Source organism: Rhinolophus sinicus, chromosome 3, assembly GCF_057876585.1.
Source record: "Rhinolophus sinicus isolate RSI-liver-muscle chromosome 3, RSI-T2T, whole genome shotgun sequence".
In the NCBI taxonomy this organism is placed as follows: Eukaryota; Metazoa; Chordata; class Mammalia; order Chiroptera; family Rhinolophidae; genus Rhinolophus; species Rhinolophus sinicus.
The window spans coordinates 173,705,787-173,719,325 of record NC_142503.1 but is presented as its reverse complement, the minus strand read 5'-3'; the positions used below and the strand labels follow the sequence as shown (position 1 = coordinate 173,719,325).

Below are 13,539 nucleotides of genomic sequence, written 5' to 3'. Positions count from 1 at the left end.
GAGACATGAAGAAACGAAGATCAGACACTCCTCATCAGCAATGGGCTGACCCTAGGTAAGGCAGCAGGTAGTGTCACCATTTACCACTCAGATAGATCTGTCTATACCCCCAAGTAGGGTTTCGTAGGGTTTCCAGGCAGGAATTCTTGCCCATTCTCAGGAATTTTTTTTTGCTTTCCCATTCCCGAATCCTGAGAAAAGTTGGTCGGGAAATTGGGAAAATTGGCTCACTGAACCCAGTAACACCCACAATGGGAAATTAATGGACTACTCAGAATGTATCTCTTACACATTTTCCCTATTTATCGCTAGGGTATCCAGGCGGGAATTCCCGCCCATTCTCGGGAATTTTTTTCTCTTTTCCATTCCCGAATCCTGAGAAAAGTTGGTCGGGAAATTGGGAAAATCGGCTCCTTGAACCCAGGTGGTTGGTAGTATCGGCCGTGACTTTGTAGAAACGGTTCATTGTGGAGAACAGAACACAGTTTATATCTCGGGATTCAGGAATGGGAAAGCGAAAAAAATTCCTGAGAACGGGCGGGAATCCCCGCCTGGAAATCCTACCCCCAAGTGAAAGCCCAGAGGAGAAATCCAGGTCCACTCCTCAGTGTTGGAGGCAATAAGGGGTTCTGAGCCACAGGTGTCTTCAACACGAACAGGACTTCAGGTGAAGACCTGAAGTCTTCAGGCTTTCTTTGCTCTGGGAATCAGACTGGAGACAGGTGACCACAAACCCTACAGGGCAGGTGAATGGGAACACCCCACCATGCCAGCAAGCTGGGTGATTACAGGTGTTGATGTGAGGAGTGGCCAGACTCGTTTCAAGCTTGTCACCTACCCGTGGAAAACTGGTTCTATTTTTTAACAACTGTCAACTTGGCCCCACCTGAGCCTGGGTAGACGGCCTGGCTGGGCAGTTTGAAGAGATACGTGGCAACTGCAGACTCAGCTCTCACTCCATCAATCAGCCGAAACCATCCCCGACCCACAGAGCCTGAAAGGCAGGGAGCCTCTTCGAGTCTCACTGGAGGGACAGGCAGGAGGCCAAGGCCAGTATGAGTTTTCAGAATCAGCACCTAGATGGACACATCAATCGCTTGCCCTGGGGTGACTTGTTGGGGACAAGTAGAGGACGAATGTGAGGTGTGGGTGGAGGCAGGGAGGGAGGCTTTGAGATAGCACTAAGTCTGAAGTGAAAATAAATGCCAGTGCAACATTAACAAATACACACCATGAGCACAGATCTGAATGCATATGGAACGTGTATGTGTGTGCGCGTGCATGTACGACTTGAAGAGCTAAGGAAAAAGGAAAAAAAAAAAAAGGAAAAAAGTTCTTTCTATCCCTGTAATCATTAGAAAGAAAATGAAGTCCAAATTGTATTCAGGGCTGCTGGGACAGAGGAAGAGAAGCAAGAATGGAAAAAACAGGCCATAAAGATGCCAGGGCTGCTTAAGCAGAAACATCTGTTGAAGTCATAAGACTAGAGGCCTGGTCAGGCTTCTAACAAACCCAGGAAGAGGAGAGTCTGTGCTGGATCAGGACGAGCCTGGTCCGCCCTGTGCAGGGCCCCTGGGACCAGCTTACGTGCAGAGGAGATACCTTCTCAAGGGCTCAGTCTGGCCTGGTTTCCAGCAGGAGAGGAAGGGGGGGGCATCCCCAGATCAGGAGGGGCCTGCAGCGGTCATGAGGGCAGGGATGTGACAGCAGCAATCTTGAGCATGTATTTATTTAAAGCTTTAAACTCACTGGGGTAGCCTGGTGAGCCACATGTCTCAACTCCTGTAGCTAAGGAAAAAAAATGAAGGTGGGGGAGCAGAGGGTCAGTTGCCGATCTTCACAGGAGTGGGGAGGCTGGGTTTTCTGTTTACAAATGGAGGTCACTTTCTTATTTGTGATTTGCTACCTAGGCCAACTGTGCCCGGCCCACATCTTCTAACAACCACAGGCATGGCAGCTAATACGTATTGATCATACACCTCTCTCCGCAGCGTGATTCTTCTAAGCATCACCTCATTTAACAGCAATGGCAGTCCCTTTGTCCCTGGAATGGGTCGAGACTTGCATGGAATCTTTGTGGAGGTTCTCGTATTAGCACTGTCATCTTAGAAGGAAACTGAGGCTTAGGTAGGTTAAATGACTCGCCCAGCTGGCCAGGTCACCATTTCACTCTGGGGCTGTCCCTCTCTCTTCCCCCCAAAACTAATTAGAAAAGCAACTTTAGCCAAGCACCCTTGGGAAAGCAGCCTGCAAAATGAGCCCGGCATTCATGGAGACCTCAAGGTCCCAGCAGGCCCCTGTGGCTTGTCCATCCCAGCACTCTCTTACATTAGCCCGGGAAAGTGGAGGGAACTATAGCTACAGAATACACCAACACAAAACAAAGGGAAGTGGCTTAATACCCCAGCCCCATGAGGGTGGAATCCTATCATCTCAAGGAAATGCTGAGATGGTGAAAAAAAAAAAAAAAAAAAAAAAAAAAAGAAATCCAGACTCTATACTACTTGCTTGTGGGAAACGGTCAACGTGCCATTTAAAAGGCTCCATTACCAAAGTCAGATGCCGTGTCTCCTCTTCCTCACGACTTGGTCCTATCTGTTCACATTCAAGCAGTTCCATCACACACAGCTATCCCTCCCACAAGGGCACTCGGGATCCTTATTTCACATGGCAGGTAATTGGCGATAAAGGGCTTCCAGGTTCACGGTCAGGGGGCTATAGGTGTCCCCAGAAAATACAAAAGTGAAACAGCAAAAGAGCAGGCCGAAACCCCATCTCCTTGGCAGTTGGCTTTGGGAAGCAAATGATATGAATGTTTCCTGAGCCATCAACGCAGTGCTGTTAACATTTTCTGGGGTTGGAACCTACTGGTGCCAGGCCCCTGCCTCATGTCAACCCTTATGATAGGTCACCTCTGCTTGAAAGGTGAGGAAACGGAGGCTCATCAAGGGTGCTTAACTTACCTAATATCATAGTTACTGAGTGACAGAGCTAGAATTAGCATCCTGGAGGTTGGCAGGTGGAAAACACCTTTATGTATTAGGTTCGTGCAAACATAATTGTGGTTTTGCAATTATTTTTAACCTGTTATACCGCAGTTACTTTTGCACCAACCTAATATGTTCCTTCCTGTGCTCCAGTGCATCTCAGTTCCTAACGTGCCTCCAATCAGCTGGCCATCTTGTTCTAACGTATCCCGATTCAGAAGTGGCCTGAGATTCTGCATCTGTAACCAGCTACCGGACGATGGACATGTTGCAGGTGCCAGGACCACACTTTGAGGGGCGAGGATCCTCCACCCATGCTTATCTGTGCCGCTGGGGCTGGCACTTCTCTGCCTCTTCAGTAGGGCTTTGCCACCAGAACGGACCGAAAAACTACCCGTGCAGCCCAGTCGGCTACGCTATGCACCTAATTATTAATTGTCTCACTCCTCCCTGTTACTTGGCTGAGTGTTAAAAATCCCAACATCAGCTTTGGGTAAGAAAGCCTGACAGTGGCCTTCGCTAGTGAGGCACAGAGAGCGTGGTGGCAGAGACAGAGACACTGCTCCCCCAGGGCCAGGGTAAGACTTTGATATGATTCTGTATCTCGGAGGGTGGGGGGGAAATCTATGTGATGAAATCTGCCCCCCCTGCCCGGCTCTCCCACGAGCTGACAGGAATTTCCTGCTCAGACCAGCAGAGGCACTCAGGGTTTGTTCCTCCAGGACCAGTCTCGGTGGGAAAAGGAACAAAAGGCAAGAAGGCAGACGTTGCTTTTGTCTGAGCCCACACGACTTGGGGTCCTAGTTCTGCTCCATGTGCAGCTGGGGAGGGTCTTCCCTGGTTTTTTGTTTGCAGGCCCCTAGGCTGGCTTGATCGCTCTGAGTACAGATCTTTCCGGAGGGCTGGGGTGACCTGCATTCCACAGAAAGGAGGGGCTGGGAGGGGCTCTGGCTCAGGTTTGCTCAGGAGCACAAAGAGAGGCTAGAAAGACAACCCAGAAAACCCAGCCCCTGAGGCCCCCTGACAATGCTCCTTCTTTCTCCTTCTTTCAACAGACATTACTCAGGGCCTCCTATGCGCAGAGGCTATGCTGACTGGCAGGTAGCAGAGACCAGGATTTGCTGGCTGTGGCCCCATGGAGCTCACAGCTAGAGGGAGCTGACTTTAAACAGATAAGTGGAGTTCCATGGAGCCAATGCTGAGAAGGGGAGTGTCTGCCATGCTGGGATTGCAGGCTCTGGGTGCACATTCCCTACCCGGCCCTGTCAATCGCGATAACTGGCTGTCTTTTCTTCGAGGTGAAACCATCACCCCTTTGCGTTGACTCACCCAATCTCACACTGCACTGACTTGCAAACATGGGTCTCCCTTTCTCCCCCGACCCTTTCTCTCCACCTCCCCTGACACCACCCTTGTAGAACCCACTGGACAGACACCTCGGTGTGAACCAGAGACACACATGGGGTGCACTTCAACAGGCATCTGGAACTTATCAGCACAAGGACTGGCGAGGTCGTTCCTTGGGAACTCTGTAAATGTTGGCGTGGGTCAAGAATAAAGGTGTGTGTGTGTGGAGGGGAAAGGTCAGGTCAGACAGGGAGGGGACAAGAGTCAAGGCTGGGTGTGCACAATGGACAGGAACTGGAACTGGAGTGCTGCTGCAGACTGGTTCCACGGGGCGCTTACCACCCAGGCTCCTACAGCCCGGGCACATCACCGCCCTGGACAGGAGGTTGGGGCTCCGTCTCTCTACACCAGTCTTAGGGATCTGGGATCGTAGCTCTTCTCCCCTTAATTATCTTCTATTCCGCAGGCTAGGAGGTAACAGGGTGGAAGGGAGGGGGTTTGGAGGAAAGCTGATGGCAGCAAATTCACTATTAAAGAAAAAGCGTAACGTGCTGTGGATGCTTTGCAGGGCGTGATGGGATCTGCAGCAGATGAGCAGTTGCCTTGGCGATGCTAATGAAAAGCAGACCTTGGAGAGGTCCAAGAACCCCCGCGGGCCGTTATCTCCCCCCTCTGCGGCTCCCCTCGCCTCCCCACCACCAGCCTCAGATCAAACTCCCCGAGTATTTATAAAATCTCTACCAGAACAGAGAAAGTCAGCCGCCCAGCCAGGCGTCTGCCCACGTCCTTCCGGAGCTGCTCGGGTGACACTCTCCGACGTGGCTCATTATTCTATTTTTCTTCCTCGCAGTGAGCATGGCAACGAGAGAGGGCGGGAGAAGAGAAAAATGTTTGCTCTGCCCTATTCCAGCTGATTTTGAATCGGGGAGTTTACTTGGAGTTCAGGGGTCTTATTTTGGGCAGGTCAGCCTGTCCCTAGCTCTCCCTGACCTTCTGCCCCAAGTCTGTTTTTCCCCGCTTCTACGCTCTGGTAAAGCTGAGCTCCAACCTAGACCCTCCACTTGGTTACTTCTTGGCTGCTTACTCACACCCCTTCCTGCTGTGGTCCGCCAGCTTCCTAACTGGGGCTTCTCAGCAGTCAGCCCCTGGGAAAGCCGGAGGGGACACTTGCTAAAATGCCACCTAGGCTTCCAAAATGAAAATGCAAGGGCTTATGGGGATTGGCAGCAGGAGGAGCCACCCACCTATCGCTGTGGGCAGGAGTTGGGCTGATTCTCTCTGAAGATAAAGGGGAGACTGCAGGGAATCAGACTGGCCTGAGAAAATCTGGGTGTCCTCTGGTTATCACTTTTTTGCCAAGTGGTTATTAAAATGGATAGCGAAAAACTTGAAAAAATATAGGGTATATTGAGGTGGGCTACAACTCCGCGTTCTGTCCTACCAGTAAACAGGGAGGCACCCTCACTAGTCGATGAGTGTGTCACGTGATTGTCCTTCATGACTGCACCATCCCGTGGGTGACAGACTTCCATCTAGCGAGGCAGCAGGGGGTTGTGGGGAAATCCTGGATTGGGTCGAGAGGGTTGAATGTCATTTGAGTGTAATTCCAGCAGGTTCAGCCTGGCTGAGTTATGAAACATTTCCCTCCATCAATTTGATCTTCAAAAAGAAAATGAGGGTTGGACTCGGTGGTCTTTAAGAACTCTTCTAGTCCTGTGATTTTTTTATGTAACAAGTAACGAATAATAATGCCACATGGTATAAAGTACTATCATGAATATAACTGGTAGGTCAAATGCGGGGTCCTGGTGGTAAACAGGACAGGTGACAAACCAGAAGAAGGATTTAATGGCAGTATTGGGAGTATCATGGACGTGAAACTTAAAGTGTACCTGGAAGGAGGAAAGGGATTTTGACAGAAAAAAAGAGAAAGTTGAGCCAGGAGGAGATAAGCAGATTTTGGGAGCAGGAGAGGAGCCCAGGGGAGGAGGTGAGCAGGTTGAGGTTGAGACAGATGTGGGGACACTGGAAGGTAAGGTTCAGTAGAGAAGACTGGCCCGGGCAATGGGAGTGGAGTGTGCGCGGAGGAGAGAAGAGGCTTGCTGTAAGCAGTGTGATAGCACCGGCTTCTCTGAAGATCGATGAGCGTGATTTTGAGTGACTCCCACCAACACTCCAGCAATGAGAGGTGAGAGGAAACCAAGTTGGTAACTGGAAGTCAGGATTCTTGGCCATTAGCTCATATGGTCCCAAGGAGGCTTTGGGTTCTGGCTGAGGGATTTGACTCTCCAGAGACATGTCCTTTTGTCACCTTTCTGCCAAGGAGGCCAGCCAAGTGGCACAGCCTGGTGGGGATTAGAGTCAGGGAGTGTGAGAGGAGGAAAACAAGCTCCCCACTGTGTCAGGAGCGTGAGACAGTGACACCTGACTGACCCCAAAGCACGAGGTGTAAAGGCAGACGCCCAGCGTGGGCAGGGAGGAGCCTGGGCATCCTGAGGACACTTCTAGGAAACCTCTGAAGCTCCTCCTTCTGGTTTTCACTGGCCACCCTCACTCTCACTAGGCACTGGCCTGTGTGTTAGGGTTCTGCTCTGGCTTTCCTTCAGCCACAACCCAGCAGCCATGGGCCAGGCGTCCATGAGTTAAAGGGCCATGCCCAACAAGAGCCCACACATGCCCTGCTGCTGGATCTGGCTGCTGCTGGAGTTCGCTGCCCAGTTCCCTGAGCTTAACCCCAAGGCCAGTGTGGGCTTCTAACCTAAGTGTATACTGCCAACAAAGGTGGCCTGTGTTATGGTGTGCATACCCATGGGCCTCACAGGTGACCAAGGGGTGGCTTTGGTGGGATGGATGTGGAGCTTGGACGTGTGGGCTGAGTGTCCACACATGTGTGCTCAACGCCCTGCCTAGTGCCAGATGGAGCTGGGTATGCAGCCAGCCCAGGGCTGGCTCTTTTTAGGCCACCATGTGCCAGTGTGGAATTCTGAAGAGTCCACCAAATCTAAATTCAAACTTGGCCTTCAGGATGTCGTGAAGACATATTTGTCAAGGTAAGAGGAGCAAACATGTTACATTTAATAGTTTGTTGGCTTGATTTGTAACTTTCAAATATTTAGACATACAGAAGCTGGCCTGCCCTGTGCTCCTGCCTGGACCCCCAAATGTTACAGGGCAGGTCCTCCAACTTACATGACTATCAAGAGTGTCTGTAAAGCTCATCCCCTCCTGGCAGGCCTGTAGGTGCCCCAGGCAAACGTGATGGCCAAACCCAAAGGACCAAGGCCTTTTCGAATCATGCCCCTCCTTGCAGCCAGGAGGCACAGCAATAGAGAGTCCAGGCCAACAGAGTTCTACACTCTCCCAGGTGTGTCCCTCTGGCCTCAATCACCCATGAAGCTCGTGATTCTGTGCTGGCGTGCAGGGCCTGCCACCCAGGGAGGCAGCATGGGCCCCTGGGTGATTTTGAGGGAACCTAGAAGATCTCATGGCTTGCCAAAATACTGTTCCTTATCAGGTCCACCAGGGAGGCCTGAAATTTCTTTACAGGTACCAAAGCCCGTCAGTCATTTCTGAGTCTCTACTCCATGCCTTTGCTCAAAATGTAACTTATATTCTGTCTTCCCCCCACCCCATCTTAAAGGTAGACTACTGGATAAAGAAGGCCTGAGAGCCCAGTCGAAGCGATCCATCCCTCCTCCTTCAAAACTCACGTTGTCATTGCAATCAATACTATTAAAAGTAATTGATGTTCATGGGAAAGATTAAATATCCCACAGAAGGGTAGAAAGTGAAGAGAGGAAGCTCCCTCACCTTTCTGAGCCCTTCTCCAGAGATGACCACGACACATAGTTGCTTGCGTCCCTTGTAGAAATAGTCTGTGCATATCCAAGGCTAGACCCTCTTGGCATTCCCATGTTGCTAAGATCTCCAAGGGAAAAGCATACAGAGATGACAACCGAGCCACACCTAGGAAGAACTTTGTGGAAATAGGTCTAACCAGATGGCACTGAGAGAGGCACATAACTGTGAGAAGGCAGCAGAGATAGCAGAGAGGTGGGGAAGAAACGTGAGAGCACAGCGTTCTGGATACCATGAGAGAAGAGCGTGGGAAGTGGGTGTTGGGGATGCAGAGGGCGAGAACTAAAAACAAAATCGGTGGGGCAGATTGAGGGAGCTGGTCAGTGAAGCAGCAGGGGTGGGAAACAATCCACATACATAACTGTCTTTCCATGCTGGTCACTATTCTAAGTGTATCCCACGTATTAACTCATTTCATCCCAACAAGCGTCCCCACTTGTAGATAGAAACTGAGGGGCAGAGTGCTAAGTATTTCAAGGTCACACAGCTAGTATAAGGCAGGGATGGAGTTTGAACCCTGGGAGACCAACATGTGCTAATCACTATGCTCCAGCCAGACCCAGCTGGTCTGTGAGCACGAGGTGAGGATGGAGGGCAGAGCGGTGTGGCCTCCTGAACATGGCTTCCACCATGTCCAGAACGGTCCATGAGCATCCATGTCCACTGCCTTCCAGAACACTGAGGAGACTGAAGAAGGACAGTGGATAGGTCAAAGGGGGAATGAGAGGACTCTGGAGCTCAGGCCCTATTCTGTCCTGGCAGAGGCCTCAGGATGGGTAAGGCCAGTGGCTGCTCTGAGTTGGGAGTTGCTAGTGTGTTTAGGAACTGTGCAAATAGGGTTGCCTGATAAAATATACAACTCCCAACGGATTTCAGACAAACAAGGAATAATATTTCAGCATAAGTATGTGCCAAATAGTTTATGGAACATACACGTATACTAAAAAATTATTCACTGTTTATCTGAAATTCAAATTTAAATGGGTGTTCTCTATTTTTATTTGCAAAATGTGGCAACACTACCCTCGAATGCGAAGTCCCAGCCTGGCCCCCAGGACTCGGTCAAAAAGAAGCCCAGGCCGGAGCTCTGCCTTTGTGGACCTGCTGAAGTCCTTGTGCTCTAGGAACAAAAGACATCTCTGAGCTGCCTCGGTTCATTGTATGAGAAGCTCCAGTGCCAAGTTAGGCGGTCCTTCCTCTGGCCCACTCTGGTGGGGCTATATCTTCGTGGATAGTAGCTGGATAGGGGCAGACAGGGAGCGTGGCGGTTTTAAAGCAGCGGGACAAAGATCTTGAAACAGAAGACAGGGCCTGGTTCCTCACATGGGAGGCTCTGAAGAGACTTGTTTTCAGACCATTGAATTTTCAAGGTGAGTGAGGCCATGAGTACAAAGGGAAATTGGTGGTGGTCTCGCTGGAACGAAGCCAAGCCTACAACCCCTGATCACTAAATAATACCCCAAATACCTCCCAAGAGCTCGGTAGGAAGAAACACAAATCTATTAGACAATCCTCAAGCGCACTCTCCCCTCCTCCCTTCTCCTGTCACCCCTTGCTCTACGTGTCGGAAGGCACACGGTTTGGGGCATGATGTCTAAAGCCAGACCACCTTCCCTGAACTCCCTTCTGGATTTTGTTCCTCATGATCCTGTGACCTATTCCTTTAAACTTGGCCTTGGAAGTTCATTATCAATGAAAGTACCCATTGATATATCCTTCAAGGAGAGAGGTTCTCAAAAGACATTCAGAACCTGGGGCTCAGTGGTGAAGCTTTGTTTGTTTGTTTTTAACTAATTGTGTAGCAGGTGATGCATGAGGAGGGCTAGAACATTCTGAAACCGCTATGAAGGCTGCCATGTCACACTATCCATGGCAGGGAGCGGGGGGATTACTTTATTCACTGTTGCTTTCTTTGCTTCCATTTCCATTAGCAACGAGTTCCAACAACCACCACTTGTTCTGCCGCATGGGAAGCAATGTATCTGACAATGTGCCAATGACAAACACACTACAGAATCAGGAAGGTCAGTATGTTTTTCAGGAGTTTGCCTGATGGCAGTGACCCAAGAGCTGGGCCAGCTTGGAGTCCTACAAAGCAGTAGACACACCCAACATTCCCTCTGATTTGAACCTATCTCTGAGGACATGTCTGACTTTATTCATTCATTGACTCATTCATTCGCTCATTCAATAAATACTTATGGAACACTCATTGCATGGAAGGCACTATTTAAGTGTTGGGGATACAGGTTTGGAGAAAGTAGACAAAGCCTGTGGCCTTATTTGTGTGTGTGTGTGTGTGTGTGTGTGTGTGTGTGTGTATTGAGAGGGAGACGATTAATAAACAAACACAATACACCAGGTGAAAATATGTGCTGTAGAGAAAAATAAAGAGGGCAAGGGGGACAGAGAGTGCCTGGGGGTGATAAGATTGCCTTTTATATAGAGAGATGAGGGAAGGCTCTTCTGATACGGTGATATTCTGGAGACTTGAAGTGAGAAGTTAGCCATGAGGCGTCAGGGGATAAAGCATTCCAGGCAGAGGGATCAGGTGGGACCGTGCCCACTGTATTGGAGAGACAGCATGCAGGCCAGTGTGCCTCGAGCAGAGAGATCTCGGGGAGAAGACTGGGGGGTAGCACCGTATCAGGAGGCCTTGTAGTCAGTGTGAGGACACTGGCCTTTGCTCCGAGTGAGGCTGGAAGCCCCTGCACAGCTTTGAGCAGAAGTGTGACATATTGGTTTGTTTTTAAACAGTCATTCTGGCTGCAGTGTTGAGAATAGATGGAAGGAGGACATAGGGAGGTTGGAGGCAGAGACCAAGTGGAGGCTTTTGCAATAATCTAGGCAAGAGACGATGGTAGCTTTGAGCAGTGAAGCAGAAATCAATGTGGTAAGAGGCTATTGGGTATTGTCTGGAGTTAGTCTGAAGGAACTGTCAAGAGGATTTGCTGGTGGCTTAGATATGGGTGGTGAAATTCCCGGAGGAGGCAAGGATGACTCCAAGATGTTTGGCCTGAATGACTGGAAGGAAGGAATTATCTTTAACAGATATTGGGAGGCTGAGAGAGGAGCACGTTGGGAGGAGAATCAGGAGTTTGATTCTTGATATGTTAATCTGAACATGCCCAGTAGATATCCCAGTGGAGATGTAAAGTAGGCAGTCAGCTATGTAGTTCTGGAATTTAAGGGAGAGGTCCCGGCCAGAGATTCAATTTGGGAGCTGCTAGCTGATGAATGTCATATAAAACTGGGATAGCATGAGATCATGTACAGAGTAAATAAAGATAAAGAAGCAAGAGGTCTGAGGGTGGAGCCCTGAGGTCCTTCTCTGCCATTCTCCGCAATGCTACAGAGCCATGCTCAGCGTTCGGTGGCCAGGAAGGTCATCCACAGCAAGGGCTAATTCTTTTTGGTATAGGTATTTAAAATCAAGATAGGCTTGGGAGTGAGTGATGGCTCCAAGATGGAATACACACCTGTTCTACTGGACCTGGAGGAGGTATTCAGGGAGATGGGCAGATCTTAGTGTACTGACAACCAAGGTTCTCCCTAGTGAAGCAAGCAGTAGGAAACCCTCTGAGGGCATGAAAGCCAGGCTGTGTAGGTAAGAGATCTTGGGTGGAGATGACCATGTGCTGGTAATGGGCTCTGGGGGCTTGTGAACAAGAGGTGTGGGCCAAGCGATGTTAAATGAAGTGGGTCCTTAGAGGCTGGCTATGTTTGGGTGGGTGGGTGCTGTGGGGAAGGGTCTACGCAGATGAAATGAGAGAAGGCAAAGAGGAACCTTTTAATGTAGTGGCTCAGAGAGTGGGCTCTGCTGTCAGACAGACCTAGGTTCAAATTTGGCAAGTTACTAAGCCATGCTATCAATAAGGAGCTTAGCACTGTGCCTGCAAACAGTAAACGGTCAATAAATGGTAACTGTTAGTGATTAACATTCATGATTGTAGGACCATGTGTCCATATCCAGGCCCATGGAGACCAAGATCAGAGGACAGATTTTGGAAAAAGAAAGGACAACACACCATTCCTCTAAGACACACCAGTTTCTAGAAATGATGAAGGTACAACAAGGAAGAGGTATGTTCTTCTGAAGTGGGGAGCTGCTTCCTTACTGACAGAAACACACCTGGGAAGAGCCTGACTCTCAGCAAGAACACATTCTTGTGTGACAAGAAAGGGAGTGGGAGGAAGGCAAAGCAAGACGGTCCACAGCACAGAGCTAGAAAGCGGGGGCAGATGGCCAGAGCTGGTCACTATATTAGCAAGCAGGCTGACCTCAGCTGCAGGAGGCTAGGGAGGTGCTACCTGACATGTCCTTCTTAGAGGGGAACTCGCACTGCAGCTGGGACCAGCCCTTTCATTTTGAGAGGAAACGGTGGTGTGGTGCAGGGAAAGGATCACCACAGGTAGAATGGCTGGTGGGCAGAAGGGCTAAGACCAGGCCCCAGGTAGACAAAAGCCGCACAGTGGGATCCAGGCTGAGGTGTCAGGAAGGCGTGAAGTGAAAAGTAAAAGGCGGGAACCCTAGCTTATGGCCTAGGATTTAGAACCCCATGGCAATGGACCAGCCCTGGATTAGACGTTTTTTCAAAATTCTTTTTAAGCAAAAATCAGAGGAACAAGGAGTAAAATCATAATATAATAATTTTACATTTCACTGTGGAAGGTTCTAGACTAAAGGAGAGAGGATTCATCGCTGGTTATTCTTTGAGGCTGGGCCTTCATTTTCAAAATGATTAAAATCAAGGACAAGGCCACAGGACAAGGAGGGACCAGTGGCTTTGCTCTAGTTATCTTGTGGAGGGCCAGCCAGTTCCTTGGGTTCCTATGAACCGGGAACATGCAGACCTAGCATTGCCCCCTCTCTCCATGCCCCAAGGTGCTTCCTGAGTTATAGTCATCATGGATTTCAGTTTGGCTCTCGGGCTTGTAGGCTAAAAGTCAAGGCCTGAAAAGACTTGGAACTAAACTGGAAATGCAGCTTCTCTGTCCATAACTCCTTGTCAGCTTTTAAGTTCCTTCTCTTTCCACAAGTTGTGGAGAGGGCATTGGTCCCTCATGTTCTGACATAAGCAATGGCCTCCCAAGCTTGCTTTCCAAAGAATCTCAACAAACCACAAATAGAATAGCACTGTTTATTCCTCATTTATCCAGGATTTTTTTTTCTAAATAAAAGAAAATCAACTGTTTTCTTTTGCTCTTGAAGTACATGTATATTGGGATCTGCTCTACTGAGGTAGTGAAGAGCTCAGCAAAGAGCATGGATTCTGGGTCAAGAGCACAGTACCCAGCCCAGGCCCGCACCTCTGACCTCCTGCTGACCTTATATTGCTTCCCCCTC

General features: G+C 49.6%; 1 protein-coding gene across 9 annotated transcripts in view; it reads right to left on the bottom strand.

The window, feature by feature from the left end:
* The window catches only part of RAD51B (RAD51 paralog B), a 619,726-nt gene that overhangs the window by 15,669 nt on the left and 590,518 nt on the right, over nucleotides 1-13,539 (bottom strand). Inside the window, exon 10 of one of the 9 annotated variants that reach the window (XM_088797376.1) lies at nucleotides 5,625-5,898. The exons of 7 other annotated variants lie outside the window; for them this stretch is intronic. In XM_088797376.1, coding sequence (XP_088653502.1) covers nucleotides 5,799-5,898 — 100 coding nt within the window. In that variant the 3' untranslated portion in view covers nucleotides 5,625-5,798. Of the gene's footprint in view, nucleotides 1-5,624; nucleotides 5,899-13,539 lie in introns of those variants that run through there. One more of the 9 variants, XM_088797375.1, reaches the window with a different exon arrangement.